General features: G+C 40.3%; 1 protein-coding gene across 1 annotated transcript in view; it reads right to left on the reverse strand.

Moving 5' to 3' along the window:
• zfpm2a (zinc finger protein, FOG family member 2a) overlaps positions 1-21,929 on the reverse strand; it is a 143,288-nt gene that overhangs the window by 47,703 nt on the left and 73,656 nt on the right. The window contains exon 5 of the mRNA XM_036006174.1: positions 9,218-9,329. Within this exon, the coding sequence (XP_035862067.1) occupies positions 9,218-9,329 (112 nt within the window). The remainder of the gene's footprint in view (positions 1-9,217; positions 9,330-21,929) is intronic.

Genomic DNA, 21,929 nt, shown 5'->3' on the forward strand with positions numbered 1-21,929 from the left:
GATTAATCAATCAGTTGTTTGGTCTATAAAATGTCACAAAAGGATGAAAAATGTGGATCAGTGTTTCCCAAAGCCCTAGATGACGTCCTCAAATGTCTTGTTTTGTCCCCAACTCAAAGATATTCAGTTTACTGTCACAGAGGAGTGAAGAAACTAAAAAATACTCACATTTAAGAAGCTGGAATCAGAGATTTTAAACTTTTTTTCATAAAAAATGACTCAAAACCGATCAAGCGATTATCAAAATAGCTGGCGATTAATTTGATCGTTGACAACTAATCGACTAATCGATTAATCTTTGCAGCGCTAGTCTTTCTCCTGTCCCTCCTGCATGATCAATACCGAAGCATTTCTCATCATTGATTATTCAATTATAGAGAAGGTAAATCTGTGACACACTCTCGTGTCAGAGCATTAACCAATGCAGCCAGCGGTGGAGACGGAGAGGAGGGAAGAAGCTTCCTCTTCACTCACTGTTTTTTTTTTCTTTCTTTTTTATAAACGTGGTGCTTAAAGCGAGCTCAGTGTAGTCCAGGTACTTCACTCAGATGATTATAATGCCACGAGGGTGCAATACATCACTCTTATTAGCCACACTGGAGCACAATGGTATCATAATTAATGGTCGCAGCAGGATTGAACGCTGCCCTGACATGGAAAAGTGGGCCTACTTAAGCTCTACAAGGCATTTAAATATGCAGAGTGAATGGCACAACCCAAACCCTCCTGCTCTAAGGACAGCCCACGCTCATTAGCCTGACACCTTCCGTGGCATTAATACAAGGACGGAGCGGCACACACTCACAACACAAATCGCAAGCACATACTCTAAACTGTGCATGCACAAACCACAGCTACGAACTGTTAACGCCGTTGTGATTCATGAAAAGAACAATCTTGGCCCTCATCAGTGTCCATCACTTCTTTTGCATTTTCTCCCTGCATTGTTGTTTTTTTGTCTTAAGGCTTAGTCTATGCTGAATACAGATGGACATATATGTGTCAGCAGCCATTATTCAAATGTTAGGTAATGGCGCTCGGTGTGCGCGCGCGCGTGCAGTGAGTTTGCAGTGAATGTGGGTGCTGTGGCATCTGGTGCCTGTGCTATACTGTCTAGCACAGGGAAAATGCCTGCGCGGCGGGAGAACAATGCACATAAAAGGCTGTCGGAGGAAGCGTCTGGAGCTGACGTCTTTCACATGGCTCTGAATGGAGCAGCAGCAAGTGTGTGTGTGTGTGTGTGTGTGTGTGTGTGTGTGCGTGCGTATGTGTAGTTTATATGCTTACAAGTGAGGCAGAAAGAAACAAATGGAGAGAAAACGCCCTCTAGAATATGTTTGTAGACAGAGACAGGGGGAAAATAATAAGAGTGTGTGTTCCCGTCTCGGTCATGCATACTGAAATGTGTGTGATTGTGTGTGCATGAATTCCTGTGTTCCTAAATACATGTGTGGGATGGTTAAGTCCTCTCAGATCGCCATATGATTTTGGATTTCGCTGTTCTTAACCCACCACACACTCTATTCCTCCTCCTCTCATCTCATCTCCTCTCCATAAAGCCAGCTTTACTACTTCTCCTCAATTGCTAATGTGGAAGCTTCAGCTACTCAACAGCTGCCAAATGCCTAAAACCAGCCACTCGTCTCCACCCGGCTCACTCCAGCCTGACCGTACCGAGTTATCGCGTGGCTCAGTGCAATCAATTATTGCTGCAGTGGAATCATTAATAATTTCCTAATGAAAACGATTCTGTTGATCTGTTGTCTTTTAATTAAACATAATTAGTTGGCTGCTCGGAGCGGTGCTGGGGACTCCTTTAGGGTACAATTTTGTTTTAATACACTGATAATGAAATTTTTTACATTGTGTCAGTTGTTTAGTTATTATTCAGTCACACTATTTCGCTATGTTCCCAGATAACAGATAATAACCCTCGCACCTCCTGTTCGCCGCAGTCATTTTAAAAGAGGAGGGTTGAAATGAACAATTAAATTTTGAACTGTAAGAGTCCTCTCCTCTCACTGTTTAATGCTGCATGCTGCCAGGGAGCCGTGCAGGAAACAGTGCGGTTTTACACTTTCATTTCAGGTGGGAAAAAAAAAAAAAAAAATTCCAAATGTCTTTGGCAGAACATTGCAAGGCTGTTGCAATTGCAAGAGTCAAATAGATACTACATGTGTCCGGGCAGGTCATGCTAGTTCATCGTATGCCTCAGAGGTCTGCAGCTCTGGAGCAGTGGGGAAGAGCGAATGAAGACATAAAAAAAGGATCTGATTGTGAAGACTTAGAGAATATGAAATAATACAAAGACACAGCGAGTTGGCTAATTCGGCACTGTCCGGGCTTATGTAAAACGGCCTAGTTACATTGGTCAATTTCTGCACGAACAATGGGCTAAGTTGCTCTGGAGACTTATTGGACATGCTGTATCTGAATGTGGTCTGGCTTAAGAGGCTTACAGTTGAAAAGTTTAGGTGACCTCTGAATAATGCCACATAATGTGGTCACATTGAGCGTGTATAGTTTCAATGGGCTCAGATATCAGGTAACAATGGGGTAAGCACAATGGAGGCTCACACTGGGATGGATGAAGTCATATATTGTACTTTAGACCTAAAAATGACACTTTGACTGTACACTCAGATCGGACTGTGTTTGATTTCAGTAAACGCTGTAGAGAGGTTTCATCTAACGGGACTGTGATATACTGCAGGAATTTGAAATTTCCTGGGAAAATATTGCCAAATATAACTAACTTGGTGTTAAAATGACATTTTGGTTGGTTGTTTGGTTTACAGTTTACAAGAGTTTGCTGGTGGTATTATATATATATATATATATTTTTTTTTTAAGATTTAAAGATTATTTTTTGGGCATTTTAGGCCTTTTTTTTATACAGGACAGCTGACGACATGAATGGGAAGAGAGAGGGGGAATGCCATGCAGCAAAGGGCCGCTGGTCGGAGTCGAACCTGCGGCCACTGCGTCAAGGAGTAAACCTCTGTATATGGGCACCTGCTCTACCAGGTGAGCTGCCCAGGCTCCTGGTTGTATTCTATATTGTTGTTATTGTCAACAAATCCCTTAAAAAAAGGGACCAAAACCAACAAGGAATTGAACTAATAAGTAATAAGTGTGCAGCCAAAATTGGCTATATGTATTTTTCTGTCACAGAGCTCCATTGTTTCGTTCAGTCCCACATACACCATCCTACTGCTGTAAATACTAAATGTGTAATAATTCCCAAAAATTTACAATAAATGCATATTTTACTCCAGTTTGAGTAACAATTGCTAAAAACTACAGTGCCCAGCTGTTTTAGGAAATGATTTTGTGTATTTTAGAGATGTATTGATCCTCTTCTTAGAGGATGGGCTTGGGGGCTGAGTGCCACATACAGGAAGTCAGAAAGTTCAGGTAGCTCAGTTACACATTGCAGTAGAGCACGTGCCCATGTATAGAGGTTTATCCCTTGACGCAGAGGCCCAGGGTTTGAATCCAACCTGCTGCACTTTCCTGCATGTCTTCCCCCCTCCCTCCCCCCTTTCATGTCTATGCTGTCCTATCAATTTAAAGGTGGAAAGGCCCAAGAAAAAAAGAAGAAGAATGTTTTGAGGGTAAAGACAAATGCATTGTTGGTTTTGTTGTTTTCATGGGATTTGTTCACAATGAGAGAAATACAGAAAAAAAACGTCAGACTTATCCTTTAAACAGTGGTTGGACTAAACGCATCACAGGATTCGGTCACGTTGGCTGTTGCTAAAAGACTTCCAATCAGGCAGGTTCTCAGATTTGAACAGAGCCTTCATTTGTAACATCAACTGGGAGATGGGGAAAAAAATTCAAAATGGGGCTGAATTTTATTTTCTCTGTTAAATCTCTCCTACTTTCCAGCTGCATTGTTTATCAATCTGTTGTTTATCTGTACAGAAAACTCTCCACAGGTTTCTCTCTCTCTCTCTCTACCTCTTTCTCCTCCGTCTCCAGCGTTACTGTAACATATAATTACTCTGCAGACTTGCAGCCTGTTTCTATAACTTCAGGGGTTCAAAGAAAGCTGTCGGAGTGTGGAGGAGAGCATTGTGGGAGTTCCAGGTGGATTTCTCGATAATGAGTTAGCGCAGTAGTAGAGTCGAGAGTTTTAGTAATGGCTGGCTGCTAAGGCTCTTCCTGGGAGTTTAATGTAAAACAAACAGGGCCATGCTGACAGCCTGGGAAAAACAGATATTGCACTTTTCCACTTCCTCTTCAGGGCTCTCGCTGCCTCTCATTCTAAGAACAGCAATTCAAAGAAGAATTTATATTCATGAAATGGCTCTGCGGATCCTAATTTAAGACATTTAAAAGCCTCAAACTTTACGTATGGTCTTTGACTTCTAATTTCTTTTAACCCTCCTGTTGTCCTCGGGTCAAATTTGACCCGTTTTCAAAGTTTCTAAATCCGAAATTTGGGTTTCTTTCAAGCTGAGTGTCCCGAAAATAAAAGGGTTGGTTCCATTCAACGCTCTTCGCAAGTAAAGTTAATGATCAGGTCACTACCTTCCAAAAACAGCATCCCCAAACTGAACTTTGACATATCTGTGATCAGCCATCAACATGTGTTCCTCTGATCTTAGCATTTAGTCAAAATAAACCATGATTTCTGCTTTTTTGTTTAAAAAAAAAAAAATAGATATAAATCCATATAAATTAATTCCAAGAAAAAATGTAAAACTAGTGGTAACGAATTGATATTAGTGGTTTATATAATGGTGGTAAAAAGGGACCAAAACACAAAAGTGTTCATAGTGTACAGGAAGACAACACAAGGGTTAAATGGATAAAAATGCTCCTGTCTTTCTGTTCATCTGGATAAAATGATATGTTGCATTCCAGTCTCTATCATTTACATACAATACAGTTACAATACAATTTGTGTTCTGTATTCCGAATGCCCAACACAAATAGTCAGGGAAGACATCTTTTTGCTGGCAACAGGAATCGTAGGATCCCAGAAATAGGCAAATGAATCTAAAAGACTATATAGAGTTAGCTTGTCTTGGTGCTGATGACCTGGGGCGCCCCGCGGGTGGACCTGAACACACCTCCCTGCTGCTTGTTACACACTCCAGTGCATGTATTATACATAACACACTGCTGGAACACAACTCTCAGAGGAATCATTTCTGATGACTCCTGTCCCCTCTCTCCCTCTGCACACATTTCTCCCACTTCCTGAATTACAAGTTGTTGTTTTTTATTTTTTTTTTGGGGGGGGGGGGAGGCATAGAGAATGAGTGGTTGTACACATGTAATGCAGAAATCATAGACACAACACCCAACAGTAAGCTACAGCCACTCAAACCAATCACCAGGGCTTACTTAGAGATACTCCCCCATAGATTCACACTGGCAAGCATCCAAAGTGAACTGCTACTATCTTTGCAGGCAGCCATAAAGACAGCCGAGACCAGTGAAAAGGTAAGCCAAACACACATTCTGCAAGCATACTGTGTATTGAGATATTCACTGTTTTCCATAAGTAACGCATCTCAGGGAGCAATGAAGCAGCCCACAGAGGAGAAACAGCACAGCGGTGAAGATATAAACAATCTGGGCCTCAGCTTTTTTTTTTAGGTGGGGAAAAAAAAGTTCCTGTTGGATTCTTTCCGTTTAGTCGATCTAGTGTCGACACTATGAACACCACTCCAGCGCCGCTTCAAACGTAAAAAGCAGGAAAAAAGGGTCAAATTCAAAATTGAATTTGACAAAGATTTGATATTTTCGGCACGCTGACGTTCAATTTCAATGTCACCTCCAGAGGGTGCCCGCACATGCTTATTGGAATATTTAAAGGAAGGCAATGAAGAAGAATGAGCGGGTATGAATCAGTCTGGACGGCATCAAACACTTTCACCACTTTCGGAACTTACTCCCAGTCCACCTCAACAACAAAAAAAAATAAAAAGTCGCCAGGAGCGAAAAATGTGGAACAATTTTGGATAGAGAGCCGAGAAAAAAAACGGACACCCAACCAATTTATGGGAAAGCTCTGTGGCAAAGTTGCTACAAAGCTGTCTGAGTCAAGTATGAAATTACACAGGCTGAATTATTTGTACCTTGTGATATCACAGTAGTGTCCAATTTTTATATTTTTTAATGTAGCATTCGTTTCAAAGTCAAAAGTTTTCATGACGAGAAAACTCAAGACAGGCTTTTGTGATATTATTGTTTAATTAAATGAACAAGTCTTCAGAAAAAACAAACAATATATTGCCACTGTCGGCAGAAACTTTGCATCTCCATATTTTGTAATCTTCATTTTTTTTTTAGGATTATTTTTTGGGCATTTTAGGCCTTCATTTTTATAGGACAGCTGAAGATATGAAAGAGGAGAGAGAGGGGGGAATGACATGCAGCAAAGGGCCGCAGGTCAGAGTTGAACCTGCGGCTGCTGCTTCGAGGAGTAAACCTCTATATATGGGCGCCCGCTGTACCAGGTGAGCTACCCATGGCGCCCTATCTTCATTTTTTTAAATCATAAATCAATGCTATTGGTCACCCTTTACATCTGTCTGTAGGTTTAATAAATATTCAGATGATGAGGATGAAACAGGGGGGCACTCGCCCCCCATGAAATATGATTGATCCCTCTGGTGCCCCCCCCCCCAATCCATTGGGCTAGAGTGCTGTCAATCTGACAAATTGTGATTTCCATTGCATCAGAGTCTGTCACTTTGCTGCCTGTTCGGCCAATCGCTGCCTTTCCATTTGGTAAATAGATATGTACTTTAAACACATTATATGGCAGCTGTGTACGTTGTTGAAATTTTAGGGCCAGTTTAGAAGTAGAAACATATTGAACTCACTGTAGAGTACTTGTTGCTGTAAGAAATAAATTGCGTATTGCACTTTCACTAGTTTCCTATTATGAATATACACTATATACTGAAAACTGTGTACAGCAAGGTTTTCTTTCACTGTTGAAGTTTGAGGCATTTCATTTAAAGTGTACTGCACTTTATTTTTATACGATTCTGTAAAAAAAAAAAATCTTCACAGCCCTTGTCACATGACCAAATTATTGTTTCCATGATGACTATCCAAATTTGTGCCTTAAGAGCCCGTAGAAACATGTGTATTGTATTCAGATATACAATTTGTTGAAAATAAAAACAAGTGAAATTATTAATGAATGTGAAGTGTTTTATTTAGCAAAATTGCGTTGTGTTATTCTATCCTCTCCAATATTTCCTATATTTCTAAGCCGATTTTCTATGCTGTATTCTGATTATTGGTCCCCCATGTGCCACTCCACTTCCTCAAAATCCCCCCAAAAAAACCTGGAATCAACCCTGAATAGCTCAATAAAATGTTTTCAAATTAGGCTTTTTTTCCCATTTCCTGAAAAACAACAGTTTTAGACGTGCGAGGTTGTCACCCGACAGCAACGATATACTACGTTCATCACTAAATACGCTCCAGCTACAGAAACATGAACACAGTTAAATGGCGGCGCATGTATTTCATGCTGTTTCCCCCCCCCATCCAGCTTAGTGATGTCTAAAGACACAGCAACTACGAGGTGACAAGAGATACTTAACTTCCACTCTGAGATTTAAATTAATTCTTTGTATTCAACATCCTCTCTGTTATCGTTTCTCATCAGTTGGCAAGCGCGTGAAGATTCTTGCGGGGGGGAGGGGGGAGGGGGGGGATTTACTGTAATGAACTTATACAGTACAACACAGAACAACTCTCACAAGGGGGACGTCTGGAGATGTTATTGTGCTTAATTTAATAAAGGTCAAACAGGAAGTGACAAAGAAAGGGAAACCGTCAGTGATACACAGCCGAGGTGACGATGCTGCGCGTGCTGCGTGCGATGCTAGCTCCAGGATACGTGTATATGAAGAAGAATGGCGGAAGGAAACTCCTAACAAAAAAAGTGAGAAATCCTGTTATTGCACCCCCACCCTCTCCTCCCCCATTTTTTTTTGTTTCATACAGTCAAGTCTCTGAGCAAAAAAAAGATTAGAAGATTTTAAAGAAGTGCATAATCTTCTTTCACAGCTTATCAAAACTTTAATGATTTGGTGATAAAGAGCACAAAGTTAAGTAGCCGGTTAAGAGGATAACTCCCCAGTGCAGTCTAGTGATTAGTAGATGAGAATTGGGAGACTGAAAATCCGGGGTTGCAAATCCCTCTCCTGCCACTTATTCACTTTTAAAAAAGGGAGAAGAAGCTCCATTTCAACTTTGGGGGTATTGTCACGGGGTAATCATTTTTTGAAAAGTTATAAATGGAGCCCCCTTTTCCTTCACCCTCTGGAATCCCAAACACATCTTTATTTACGTATTTATTTTGCAGTGTCTCTCTGGTTAACACCCGTCAAGACCCAATTATAGCTGCAGAAGCCTTGTGCTTTCATGGGAAGTGAAGCTACTACCACTGTAGTGTCAGGGCTGTATGCACTTTAAGCATCTTCTCATACAATCTGCAACAAACCAGGCTCTCTAAAGATCCATGTCGGGCTGGTTTTTAATGAGGGTTAGCCGGACACAATGCAGCAGATTGAGGAGTTTATCGTTATGACAGTGGGTTGTTTGGGGTTTTTGTGCTTTTTAGGGTGAAGGCTGAGTAAACAACATGGATTCGTCTGACAGATATGTTATTTGCATGAATCCATTTCTGGCGTGGGGGCTCCCTGTATGAATATGTCTGATTTATTAAAGATATACAGATAAAGCTGTGCCGAATTAGTGAGAGAACAAATGAAGCAAAATGGCAAGCTCATCTCCACTTGTGCTCTGCTCGCTATCAGCACCGAGATAGGGATTCACTTAGTATAAAAAAAAGAGAAAAAAGGGGGCATTAATTACCTTGTGAAATCTAAAGACCATTAACTTTGTGTGTCAAGTGATGTTTCTCAGTTCCTAATCAGAGTTTTAGTGATATAAATGACTCTTTGGAGTAAAACAGATATGGTGTGGGAGCGTTTATATTATTATGTGGGAGCTGCAGTTATTTGTGTGTTTGTGACTTTGGGGAAACAAAAGGAGAGCGAGAGAGAGACGAGACAAAAGTAAAAGAAAGACGGAGGGACAGACAGACCGAGGGGGAGAGACAGGCAGGAGTGGAGTGGATGGAGGATTGTCAGTGTCTTCTGCGGCGGTGCTGTGGCGTGGTGTGTTGCGCTGCCGAGAGATAACAGGATGCTGGGCGCTGCTTGCTTACCTTTGCTGTACACCACACAGTTGTTTTTGTTGTCTTCCGCTCCCTGCCAAGTCACATCCAGCAGCCACCTGGGGCCGGCGCTCAGCACCACCGGGACCGTGCTCTTCGTCTTCTGGACGAGGACAGATAACAAACACTAATCATTTGCTTATTTTGGTGATTAAAGAAACATTAATAACCACTGAGTTACGCTCTTCTGCTGCTCTGACTGGCCATAAACAGACAATTTCAGAAACTATACACCATGCAACTCATGTCCAACCCAATTTTGTATTTATTTTTTACGCTGAGAAGATGTGAGAATCAGGGCAGGTTTTGTGTGTGTGTGTGTGTGTGTGTGTGTGTGTGTGTGTGTGTGCGCATGTGCGTGTGTGTGTGTGCGTGTGCGTGTGTATGGTAGTAAAAGTCAAAGTCCTGCATTGTAAATGTAATGTAAGTATCATCAGGAAAATGTACTTAAAGTAATAAAAGCAAAAGTACTCAATGCAGAAAAATCCTCACATGGTCTAATCATTTCAGCTGGACTCTTAGGCCTGTACATTGTACTGTGTGTGTGTGTGTGTGTGTGTTGGCCTACAGACAAAGGCTGTACAGTGGTCGGAGTGGTGACAAATGGGTGCAAGAACCTGCATTGTATCTAACAGGAGGAATAATCATCCAGGATTGGACCCAATGATTCAGCATCAGATCTCTAAGATTAAGAAGAACATCTAAGGTGTCTGGGAATTATGAAAAAAGAGAAAGAAAGAAGAAAAAAAGCTGGTGACTTTCAGAGAGAAAGAAGCGAGTGTTCGGCGGTGAACTTTGGGCACATTGTGCCTCGCTATCGCCAGGATCTCACTATTTCCTGAAACAAGCAAGGAAGAATTTAAAGAATCAGTATCCATTTCAAAGGCCGATTGAGGTTAGAGTTTTTATAATATGCCGGAGAAATTATTCTGAATGTGTAAAGTCATTTTTCTTCTTGGTCAGAGGTCAAACGTGGAGTTTTATTTTTTCTGAAAGAAAAAAATAAAACTGGGAGATAGAGTGCAATGTATACACCACAACGGATTTACATGGTGCAGTGTCACCAGATTTGCTCGCTCGATTTATCCTCCTACGATTTTCTGTTTGGTTTGATTTTATTCTGCTGTTCTTTTTCTTTTGCGTCTTGCAATATGGAGTGATGGTGGTGTTGAGCGTGTGCTGCACTATAAATGTTTTTTTTTTTTAATCGTTATCAACTGGCGCAATAAACACATCGAAAGACTGCAACACATCGCGGAAGACTCTCAGGGATTGTTTGTGTTAGTTGAAAGAAAATATCAGCAGAAAACTGCACTTTAAAATGTAACTTATTCTATTTTTAGTGGTGCCTTTTTTATTCAATTCAATGTTCAATTTGTTCAATAAAGGAATGTGGGAAATAGGGTGCCTGGGAGGCCTAGTGGTAGAGCACGCCCATGTATAGAGGCTCTGTTCCTTGACGCAGAGACCGCAGGTTCAATTCCGACCTGCGGCACTTTCCTGCATGTCATTCACCCTCTCTCTCTCCCTTTTCATGTCTAAGCTGTCACAAAAACAAACAAAGGCCAAAAAATAATCCTTAAAAAAAAAAATAATAATGTTGGAAATTATTTCCTTTCATTTGTTTCAAATTCAACAAGCCATTTGTTGTATTTTAGCAGAATACTGAAAGCAGCAGAAATGCAGAATTGTACTTTAGTATATGTTTATTTATCGCAAGTAATATTGTTATCGGGATATTCAACAACGTTATCGCATATTTTCTTCATATCGTGCAGCCTTGGTTTGGGTGGGGGGGGGGTCTGGTAGCGACATCCCAGGCAGCTGGGTACAGTAGCCTATTACTCAAAGGCAAAATGTCAGTATATCAAGGCCATTACTTTTGAACCCCGGGGCCCTCCTTCATTAGGATGTTACAGAAATAGTTTAGCCAAGAGAAAATGGGGTTGGGGTGCAATCTCAACACTTCATTTCTTTTTTTCCATCTGAGGCAGCCAGCGACAGGACACACTGTCCATCTGCCTAATGCAACAGAAAAAATACTAGTCCTCTCGCTCGTGCCTTTCACTTATTTCTCCCTCCGCAAAAGGCAACAACCTTCAAGGATAAATGCAAATGTCACTTGAGCATGTTAAAGGTCTGAATTGGCACAGATATGCACAAGAGATGAGCACTGTGCTCCGGCAGTGCGCCTGCATGCCCCCTCCTCCTCCTCTCCCTCCTCCAGGCTCCCCCCCCCCCCTCCTCCAGCCGCCCATTTCTCTTTCCATGAACTCTATCTAGTCGGAGGCTGGAGGACAAACGCAGTCTTTTTTTAGAGAGCATTATTTACAAATAGCAAATACCGTACATCTCAGAGAGATAGCAATCTGTTTGGATTTTGTCTGCAAATTAAGAAAAATAAAAAATACAAATACAGACACTAAATAAAGACAGATTTTGACATAGTCCGTATATATGTGGATATATACACAGTATATATATATATATATATATATATATATATATATATATATATATATATATATATATATAGCTCTGCACATTGGCAAACTACCCTGCCAAACTGATCAAACACAGACAGTAAATTGTGTCTGTTGATATTCTTATTCCTTCCCCTGGCATCTCCTTATCCCGCCCTGGCAGCAGATGAGAGAGAGAAGACCTCTGTAATTTAAGTCATCCTCCATTTCACATTTCAAATTAGCCTCACAATAAAGTCTTCTATCTGGCTAACCTGAAAATCTCACACCCCTGTCAAAGGAGCAGAGCAGACCGGGCCGATTGTTGCTATGGACGACTATCTGAAATGGGAATCAGATTAACCCTTCCTTAGATCTCCAGACTGGAGCCATCTCTTATTCAGCAGCGAGAGGCCTCTCCGCCGTCCCTCTGAGCCTCTGGGAATTCATGATATTCCAGCTGCTCTTAATGTAGCCAACAGGGACAACACACCACATTAACTAGACATCTTCCCTCTGTTAGAGATCATGAAACATTTGTTAAAAAAAAAAAAATTATTACAGCAATCTCATTTGTTCCTTTTCATTATTGCTGAGATACAACTTTTTAAAATTCGGACTATGGGTGTTTTTGTATTTTAATCGTTAATTAGCACTAGTTTCTTTGCTTCTTTTTTGTTGAAGACAGAGCAGCAACAAGCCATGACAGTTTCTCAGTGCAGATTTACATAATGCATCGATGGTGACAATGGTGGCCTATGTGCATTGTAAGCATGCTGCATGTACCAGACGTCACGCAGACAAAGAAATGCAGAAAAAGCAAGTGCACACAACATATTTGGGATTAAGACACGGTGGCATCAATGCGGCGAGTAGCGTCTGCAAATGCAAATGAAAACATTTGTACAACCGGATCAGTTGGCCTGAGTGGCCGAGGCCAGAAGAAATGCAGATTGACAGGCAGAAAATTTAGATTTCCCTGGAGCGAGGAGGCGTGTAATAAATAGAAACAAACTCCTCTTCTACCTAACAATCACACATGCAGGGGATGTGACGTATGGAAGCTCTTTCCTGTCCAAAACAGAATACTGAGGGGAGTTTGTATAATATGCAGACATCTATTGGACAGTTAAATAGGTCAGTTACAAAAACAAACAAATCTGTGCATATGCATGTAAACAAGTGGATAATCCCCCTTTTTTTTAAAAAGAATATATTCCTATTTTTAAACATCACATGTTTAGGTGTTTTTAATAGATATTAAAAATAAGTAACTATTTGTTCTGTTTATAGAGATACAGTGTTTAATATCAGTTTACAGACTGTCAGAGCCTGTAAAAAAAAAAAAAAAAAAAAAAAAATCCTCTGGCCTTCCTGTCTGTGTAGTGTATTATGGTTTATCCACCCTCTGCCTTCACTCCAGTGGTTCCAATACTCTGCCGGTCTTTTTATTATTATTTTTTCTGAGCTCTGTTACCGTTCCTCGTGTAAGAGATACAGTGACCAAAACAGTGTAGTCAGCGAGGAAGTGATTACAAACTGATGCTCCAAATTCACTATAAAATGAAAATCAATATTTCCACAAGTTGCTGCAACATAAAAGATAACCTTCATTGATTTTTCGAGACTTAGGCCTCTGTGATAAGATCTAATATAAATTTTCAGCCGCACGGATTTGGATCAGAGCGGTAGCAGGGGCTGAACGATAAGTTCCGTGCACATCTCTCAGAGTTGGATTTTTTTCCCCCCTCCCCTTCTCCTTTTTCCCCCTCTTCCAAGGCAGGGCTGTGCTATTTATAATTGCCCCTGTGAGAGCAAAAAAAGCTTCTATCAGGAATCTGTTCTAATTTTTATTACGGAGAAGCTAAAGCCTGTTCCAGATAATTTGGAAATTTCAGGGGAATTGTGATAGAGCTGATGGCACAGCCGGACTGACTCCAGAAAGGAGCTAACCTGTAATAGCCTCTGTGGCTGCGCTGATTAAATGTTGCCATAGATGAAAGACCTGCCATCACCGCAATAAATTAACCAATCACACAAATCCCAAGTCGCTACTAATCCCTCCTTGATACCATGATCCTCTGATCAGCTGAAGGAGGTGAAGAAGAAAGTGGCTTGTGACACTCAGCCTTTCCTCTAACTCCCTGCTTCCCTGTGTAAACAACAAGCTAATGATATCACCGCTGACCATTTCACCACCACTGGCTACTCTTAACCCGCTTCATGGTCGGGGCAGGTGAAATCGATACAAACCTTGGTGGGAATGATTATTTTCCTCATGGCTTTTTTTTTCTCCCCGTCCCTCCACCAAGGTCACTGACTGGCACTGTATCCGTCTTGATCCCACAGCTGCAGGATTTAGACAACTGACAGATCAAAACCACTCTGTCTGAATATCTCCACACAGTCATTGCTTTTTTATACATCCCGCTTTCAACACCCACTCGGTATGAAGGAGTGCCATTTTGAAAAAAAAAAAAAACAAAAAAAAACACCATTCAAATAATGGTTCTAACTAGGACTGCATGGGCGATGTGGAGAAAAGAAGATATCAGGATTTTTTTTAAATCAAGTACCTCGATGTCGGTATTGCGACGATATTGTACGGTTTACTATTGGTGATTTAACTCAAATATTTTCACAATGAGATTTTAGATAAATAATCATCAGTAATGTGGATATAATGACTAAGTGGGTAAAGGTAAATAATAGAACAGTTACAACAGTCTGGTCAGTTCAGAAAATGACATCACTTTACTGTAATACAGCCTTTAAAACCAGGAAAAGACAACACTTATGCCATATTACGATATTATGATATCCAAAATCTAAGACGATATCTAGTCTCATATCACGATATCGGTGTAATATCTATATATTGCCCAGCCCTATTACTAACACCTTTTTAATGATTTTTTCCCCTTTTTCTGCCAATAAAACCCTACAATTTAATGTGAATTAAAGATAAATAAACAGTACATCTCACTTTCTCTCCCCTACTTTACATTTACCCTGTGTTAGCATTGCATTTAGATGTCCCAAGCAATTTTTAAAGTGCATGTTCCTTTTCAGAGGATCCTGGCAGTCCAAACATAACAAAAAAAAAAACAAGCTTATGTATGGGTTATGTCAAGTTTATATGTTCTCTGTTTCTAACATGGGAGTGAGGATAAAGGATTTGTACCTGTTTTACCAGTCAGTTTACAGCAGACAGCACACTCACACCTTGATAACGTCCATTGCAATTAGTTGTTCACTGCGATGAAACAAATTGCATGTGGTCAACTGGAAATTTCATTAAGGGAGATTTTCCTCTAGCCCTCGTTATCGCTCTGTGTATTAATATTTTCTTAGCCTCAAGGATGGATGGGTTGCAAGGGGTCTTTTTTTTGTTGAATAAAACAACCAACGACCAAACCTCGCAGTCTGTATTCCCCCACTACTATCCATGCTCGGGGGAAAGCTGTGCATATGCTTAGTTAGGTGCTGCATGTTTTTCATTTTGCACCCTGAAATAAGATCCTCGACAACATCCTACATAGAGTGAGAAATACCTTCATTTCTAAAGTCTGCTTTTGTGTCATTTCTCTCCTCTTCTAAATGGCCATGGTTACATCTGCTGAAATGAAAAGATACCTACATACCGCCTTTCATTCCTTTCTCCCCTCCCCCTCTCTCTAAGGCTACAGCATCTGCTATTGGGAGACTAAATAACAGAAATATGCAGGAATTGCACACTAATTCCCTTTAGAGATAGATCTTGGCTGGTGCCCTGTCATAAATCAGAGAATTTCGATATGAAATGAGGCAAGCTGCTCTAATCATTTCTGCATTTCAAATTGGATCACTGGCTCAATCGCTTGCCTTTTTAAACTGCTTGCCTAAGAGCAAATGTGAGGTGGGAGATAATTCAGCTGAAATCTCTGCCTGCTCTGTGCAGCAGTTAGTTTACTGCTTGAGTGCAAGAGAATGCTTTTTTCTTCCCTTAGCCCATCTTTCTCTTTTCAACTTTGTTAAATTGACTTTTCATTTTAAAATCGATTAAATTGAGAGAGTCACCGCTGTTCCCGGAATCTTTAAAGGGACACCCATCACTGTGCGCATGTGCCTTTATTTGGCTGCTGCTATCATGGCGGCGCTATGGGGAATAAATATTTTCTCATTTAAATCACCTTTTATCCTGCTGACCGGACTGTAAGCATCAAAGTTCATGTGCTGCATTAGCCATTACTTATTTCTCTCCATTGAAATGCTCACAGTGCTCGTATTCATATTGACTATGGGTGGTATTGCATGTTGATTGTATGTTCAGTTGCATGAATAATAATAATAATAATAATAATAATAATAATAATAATAATAATAATAATAATAATAAGGCAGACTAACGATTGGCTGCACAATGTTGATTAATAATTTAGCATTGCTTAATAAGAGTTTACCAAACTCAAAAGATCGTATATGCTACTGGCAATCAACAGTTTTAAGTAAACAGAACTTCTTAACAAATTTTAAGTTGACAGTACTTATTCCAAATTATTAATTTGAGCATTCAGGTTTACAGTGAATTTTTTTTCTTCTTCTTTTGTTATATGATTCCTTTGTTTATATTTAAACTGAATCTTCTGCTCACTTAATCAGGGAGGAGAAGAGAGAAGAATAGAGGTTCAGAAGGAGGGGGCACTTTATGCTCTGTACTCCATTCTTCAAGACCTTCAGGCACAGTGAGGTGCTCCAACTCTAAAGCCAAACAGTTTAGTGTAAGCTGTACCTGCCCTGAAGACAAGCAACCCCTTTCTCCACCCCTGCCACCTTTCCCTTCCATATTTTTCTTTTCGCTTTTCATTTCCTTTCCTATCTTCTCTTTTCCAATCACTCCTTTTGCTTTGATTTCCTTTCCTTCCTCTCCTTTCCTTTCCTATTCATTATTTTGCTATTCCTTTCCTCTCTTCTCTTCTCCTCTCCTTGTCTTTCCTTTCCTCCTCTCATCTCCTATCCTCTCTCATCTGTCCTTTTCTTTTCCTTTACTATTTGTACATCACCCACACCACTCTCCACCGATCGAGTCAAAACTTCCTTTCCTTCCGCAGCCCTTCAGCATCAAACAACAATGTCCTGCACTTTCTTTGTAGTGGGGAATGTTTAATTCAACTTTACAAGTAAATGCTTGTGTGCTTCCGTAACTATGTATAATGTCCTGAGAACTATTTGAAGTGGTAAACAAGAGAAAACTGAATTTGTAATGCATGTGCTCCAGGACTTAATCATATCTTGGAGGTAGAGTGCACACATATATATATATATATATACACACACGTGTACTTCTTGTCTTTGGCTTTGGTCAGGGGACGGAACAGCCCTGTCGCTTCACTACTCACTGTTTGAAATACTCGAAATTTCCCATTTGAATTCAATTGAGAAAGACTTGTTTGATCTTTTGCATGTAAGTTAGGGCTGACTCCCCGAGCAGTGCGAAGCTGTGTGAGGGAACATAATAGGGAACCCCGAGCCAGTAATGTTCACCTGTATGGATATTACCATGGCCCCTCGGGGTCAAGGTGGCAGGTGGCATATTCTCTGGACAGAACCTCTCTTTCTCTGCAATGGAATAAACATGCGGATGGAGGGATTTCTTCAAAGAGGAAGAAAAGGGAACTCAAGAGTCAATCAGTCAGTGGGGTCACAACAAATCTCTGCTCTCATAACCACACATGGAAGACTGGGATCAGTCAGAGGCAGCAAATATAGACAAACAATAAAATAGTAGGCATGATGTGTGAATAAAGCCCCTGACTTTAGATAAAACTCTGTGCCCTCCTTTAGGTATTGGATTTTAATATTCTTTTGAACTCCCCTCTCCTCTCTGGTGGAGTTATACGTTTTATGATGCATTAGAATAGCATCTACTGTATGTGATTTTATATTTCAGGAGACTGTCTCGGCCTGTGCATCCAGAAACTGAGCTCTATCCATAACAACGTGTACAGAATCGTAATTACAACAAACAAGTGCAAAGTAGAAGACATTCAAAAATGATTTGAGGCAAAGAACAAAGAGAAGAAACACAAAAAAATGCACCGCACATGCAACTTTGTTCTAATGACTAACACACTGAACTAGTGTCGTTTCTGTACTTAAGTAGAATTTTCTTGTATCTGTACTTTCCTTTGTTATTTATAATTATAGTTCTGCATTTCCGTTACTCGTTACTTGCAAGAAATGTTTACGTACATTGGAGTGAAAGATTCTTCTTCGCAATTTCAAAAGATTCTGTGTCCGTTTTTCTCTTTGTTGATATTGGACTGTGAATTGGATGTTTTAGAAGGTGTAGAAACCTTGGTTATTTTGCTTTACTATAAGGAAGCCACATTAAAGTTCATAAGCAAAGTTTTTTTTAAATGTTCCAATAATTAAAGGTGCCGTAGGTAGGATTGTGAAGATCCAGGACTTAGCCAAATTTTTTTAACATCAACAACTTCTCAGTCCCTCCCCCCCTTTCTGCTAAAGCCCCAAACGGTCTCCTAAGCCCCTCCCCCCACAAGGGAGAATGAATGTGTGTGCATGAGCAGTGATTGACACACAGTTAGACACCCCCCCTGGTCCTGATTGGTGCATCTGAACAGGGAGAGGTGGATTTTTGTAAATCTCACTACAGGCTGTAGGTGGAGCCAGAGGAGCTGGATTTATTTTAATGACCTGCTTCATGTAGTTCTACTGGAACATAGGGTCAGTTTGACAAATATGACAGAAAGTTAGTTTTATAAATCTTACCTACTGCACCTTTAAGTACAGTAAATATCAGAACATAACTTTTGATACTTAAGAACAGTACATATCAGATACTTTAAGACTTTTACTCAAGTAATGTTCTACAAGGTGACTTTAACTACTACCAAAGTCATTTTCTAGTAAGATACTTGTACTTTTACTCAAGTATTGCTTTCAAGTACTTTATTCAAGACTACATTGAACAAAGGTATCTGTGATTTGCAGAGCGCCTGATCATCTGCATACTGCCGTGCAGTGTTCAATAGTTTGATCCCTGGGTGCACTTTAGAGAAATGGGGTCTGGCTAAATCCTGCGTGAAAGACCAACAATATTTACACCAAGTTAAGTAAATAAGATAAAGATGGCGAACTTGCCCCTCACTAAATGCATTAGACGTGAACTCTCTTATCAGAGTCTCAGCACACTAGCTGTTAAAAGATGGGTTTCTCGAGCTGGAAGTGGTCTTTGTTACCCAATTAGTTTGCAGACGACCCCGTGTTATAATATTCCTGCTTTGACAGCCTCACACACATCCATCTAATGAGGTGCTGCCGGACCACCAGGGAGCCAAAGAACACTGTCCAGACCTTCATCTCCTCCAAGCACCTATCAGCTTTCTTATCTTCAATGCTAACCTTTCTTATTTTTTGACCAGAAGACTTGACTTTTTCTGCTTGCATGTTCATCTGTCCGGAGTCATTTTGACAGGGCTTTGTCTTTTGAAGGCCCCCAAGCTAACTAGGCTGAGGATCAGAGGGCGAAGGCCAGGACAGCAAGACTAATCAAGACCTACCAGCGGGGGGTTTCCTCCCTGTAGGGTGGCCGTTAGAGATGGTCCGATACCATTTTTTGCTTCCCCATACCGATTCCGATAACTGAACTTTTTGAAGCGTTTCGGCCGATACCGACTACTGATCCAATACTAGCGTGTCATATATTGTATTATATTTTAACAGCTGTATACTACCATCCCTGTTTGGATGTGATTTCTATTTTTGTTGTTCGGCCTGGCTCAAGTTAAACTTTTTTGTGAAACATGAACAAACACAAACAATAAAAGCCGTCAAACTTTCTTTTATTATCCAGTTTGACAGTCAGTCTTAATGGAAAAATAACATAAACAACTTAAAAGTACATTTTCTTCAGCGCCAAATTACGTGGTATTGGATCGGTGTATAAACTCCAGTATTTTCCGATACCGAAACCAGCATTTTAGGCAGTATCGGAGGCTTTTCTGATGCTGGTATCAGAACATCTCTAGTGGCCGTACTTTTCTCTGAAGGAGGTGAAGCAACTTTTTCACCTCCCCCGTCAATGTGTCCAAGAGGAAAGGGGCAAGAAAAATTGCTGAATTTCTAAGAGTGACAATGCTTATGTAGAACAGAGGTGGAAGAAGTATTCAGATCCTTTACTTAAGTAAAAGTACGAACACCACAATGTAAAAATACTCTGTTACAAGTAAAAGGCCTGCATTAAAAATGTATGTACAAGTATGTAAATATCATCAGGAAAATTTGATTTACTAGAATTGTTGGGCCCTTGTAAATTATAGTGTGGTCTAGATCTACTCTATCTGTAAAGTGTCTTGAGATAACTCTTGTTATGATTTGATACTATAAATAAAATTCAATTGAAAATGTACTTAAGGTATTAAAAGTACCCAATGCAGAAAAATGCTCACATTTTAGAAACTGGAAAGGATCTACATAGTTCTGTCAATCAACTAATTGTCTAATATTTTCAGCTGTACTTGTAGGTCTATATATTGTTGGGTAGTTTCATTTATAATAAAACATCGTATTTAATAAACTACATGTGTTTTGTGTGCAGAAATCTTAATGTGTAAAGTAAATAGTAACTAAAGCTGTCAGATGAATGTAGTGGAGTAAAAGAGAAGAAAGAAAGTGGCATGAAAAGAAAATACTTGAGTAAAGTACAAGTACCTCAACATTTGTACTTAAGTACAGTACTTACGTAAATGTATTATGTACATTCCAAGCTCTTTGCTATAAATAATACATGACTTTGGAGATGTTTTAAAGTGCTTATTTACTCACTTTCTAACAAGCGGCAAAACAGGGAGATCTCAAACTTTAAATCTTAAAAATGTACTTCTAAAGAGATAATAAGGACATCAGCTTTATATTTCCACAATCACAGCTAATAGAGGATATTGGTCAGCCATCTACAACTACCACTAAACATCACTCTGAACTCACTTTGTGCTGGAATACCAAGAGGACAATCAGGGGCTGGCAAATGGAAACAATCGAGGATTATCTGCACCACTTTTCAAGAAAGTTGTTTCAACATATCACAAGCACAGCCATGACAGTGACAGATGGCAAAGCAGCTGGCACTACTCAACTTTGTTTCACTTTTCTTTCTCTTTCCCTCTTCTTCTTCCATTTCTTCCTCTTGTGCCTTTGCTGCACTACAGGTCTGTTGTGTATAGGATAATCATTCATTTGGGAGGACATATCGCGTACTGTAAAACAAGGCAATATGTGTTAAGCAAGGGAGTTCTTCTGAGCTTGACTATTGTTGCCTGTCAGACCAACATTCTGTACAGACTGAAACCTAGCTTTGCTTATTAGTTTTGTAAGGTAGCTCACAGCTTACGAAGCATCTGCCCAAATCATTCAAATTCACAAAACTTCAGATAAGTGTGTAAGTGATAGTGTGTGACTTGTTTAAGTGTTATGCTATCCCAAATGGAACAGTTGTTCATGAATCTTAATGTTCGTATCAAGCTGTTTGTGCGTGTTTACGACGTACAGCAAGCATAAGCATGCAGATACTACATCTCATCAGTGTGACAGTTTGCTATCCAGACTGTCGCTCACTGATGGGCCGCCGGCAGACAGCAAACACCCAGAGAGTTGGGATTGGGACAGGGACACCCAGCTCACTCTCAAGCCCTGCGGGTAAAGAGTGGCCCTGCCAGGACCTGGAGCCTCACTGGGGCTTTGTCAGCCATCACCGGCCCATGCTCGGCTGCTCCTGAGCAATGGCTGAACCCACGGCAGCAGGAAGACAGCTGCCTGTCTGTCCACTACAGTAGAATGGCTACGTCTTCAGTGTCTGAGAGGATGCGGCCGTGTCATTACAGCGACAGGAGTTTGATTAGATTTTTTTGTATGTATCTGGAACAATCAACAGTATGTTGTAAGAGAAGAAAAGAAAAAAAATCAGATGAAAACACGAAGATAAAACACAAACTTAGACAGATCAATCCGATTTCACCCCCCAAAAAAAGGGATACGTCTGAGAAGGAGCAGGCGGAAGCATAATGCTTAAATAATCCTGCCCCTACTTCACAATATCATGTTATTAGGGCTGCACGATATGAGGAAAATATGCAATATTTGATAATGTTGTTGAATATCACGATAACGATATTTCTCGTGATACATGAACAGATATTAAAGTGTACTCAGTTCTGCATTTCTGCTGCTTTCAGTATTCTGCT

This window comes from Sander lucioperca, chromosome 10, assembly GCF_008315115.2.
Source record: "Sander lucioperca isolate FBNREF2018 chromosome 10, SLUC_FBN_1.2, whole genome shotgun sequence".
Lineage (NCBI taxonomy): Eukaryota > Metazoa > Chordata > Actinopteri > Perciformes > Percidae > Sander > Sander lucioperca.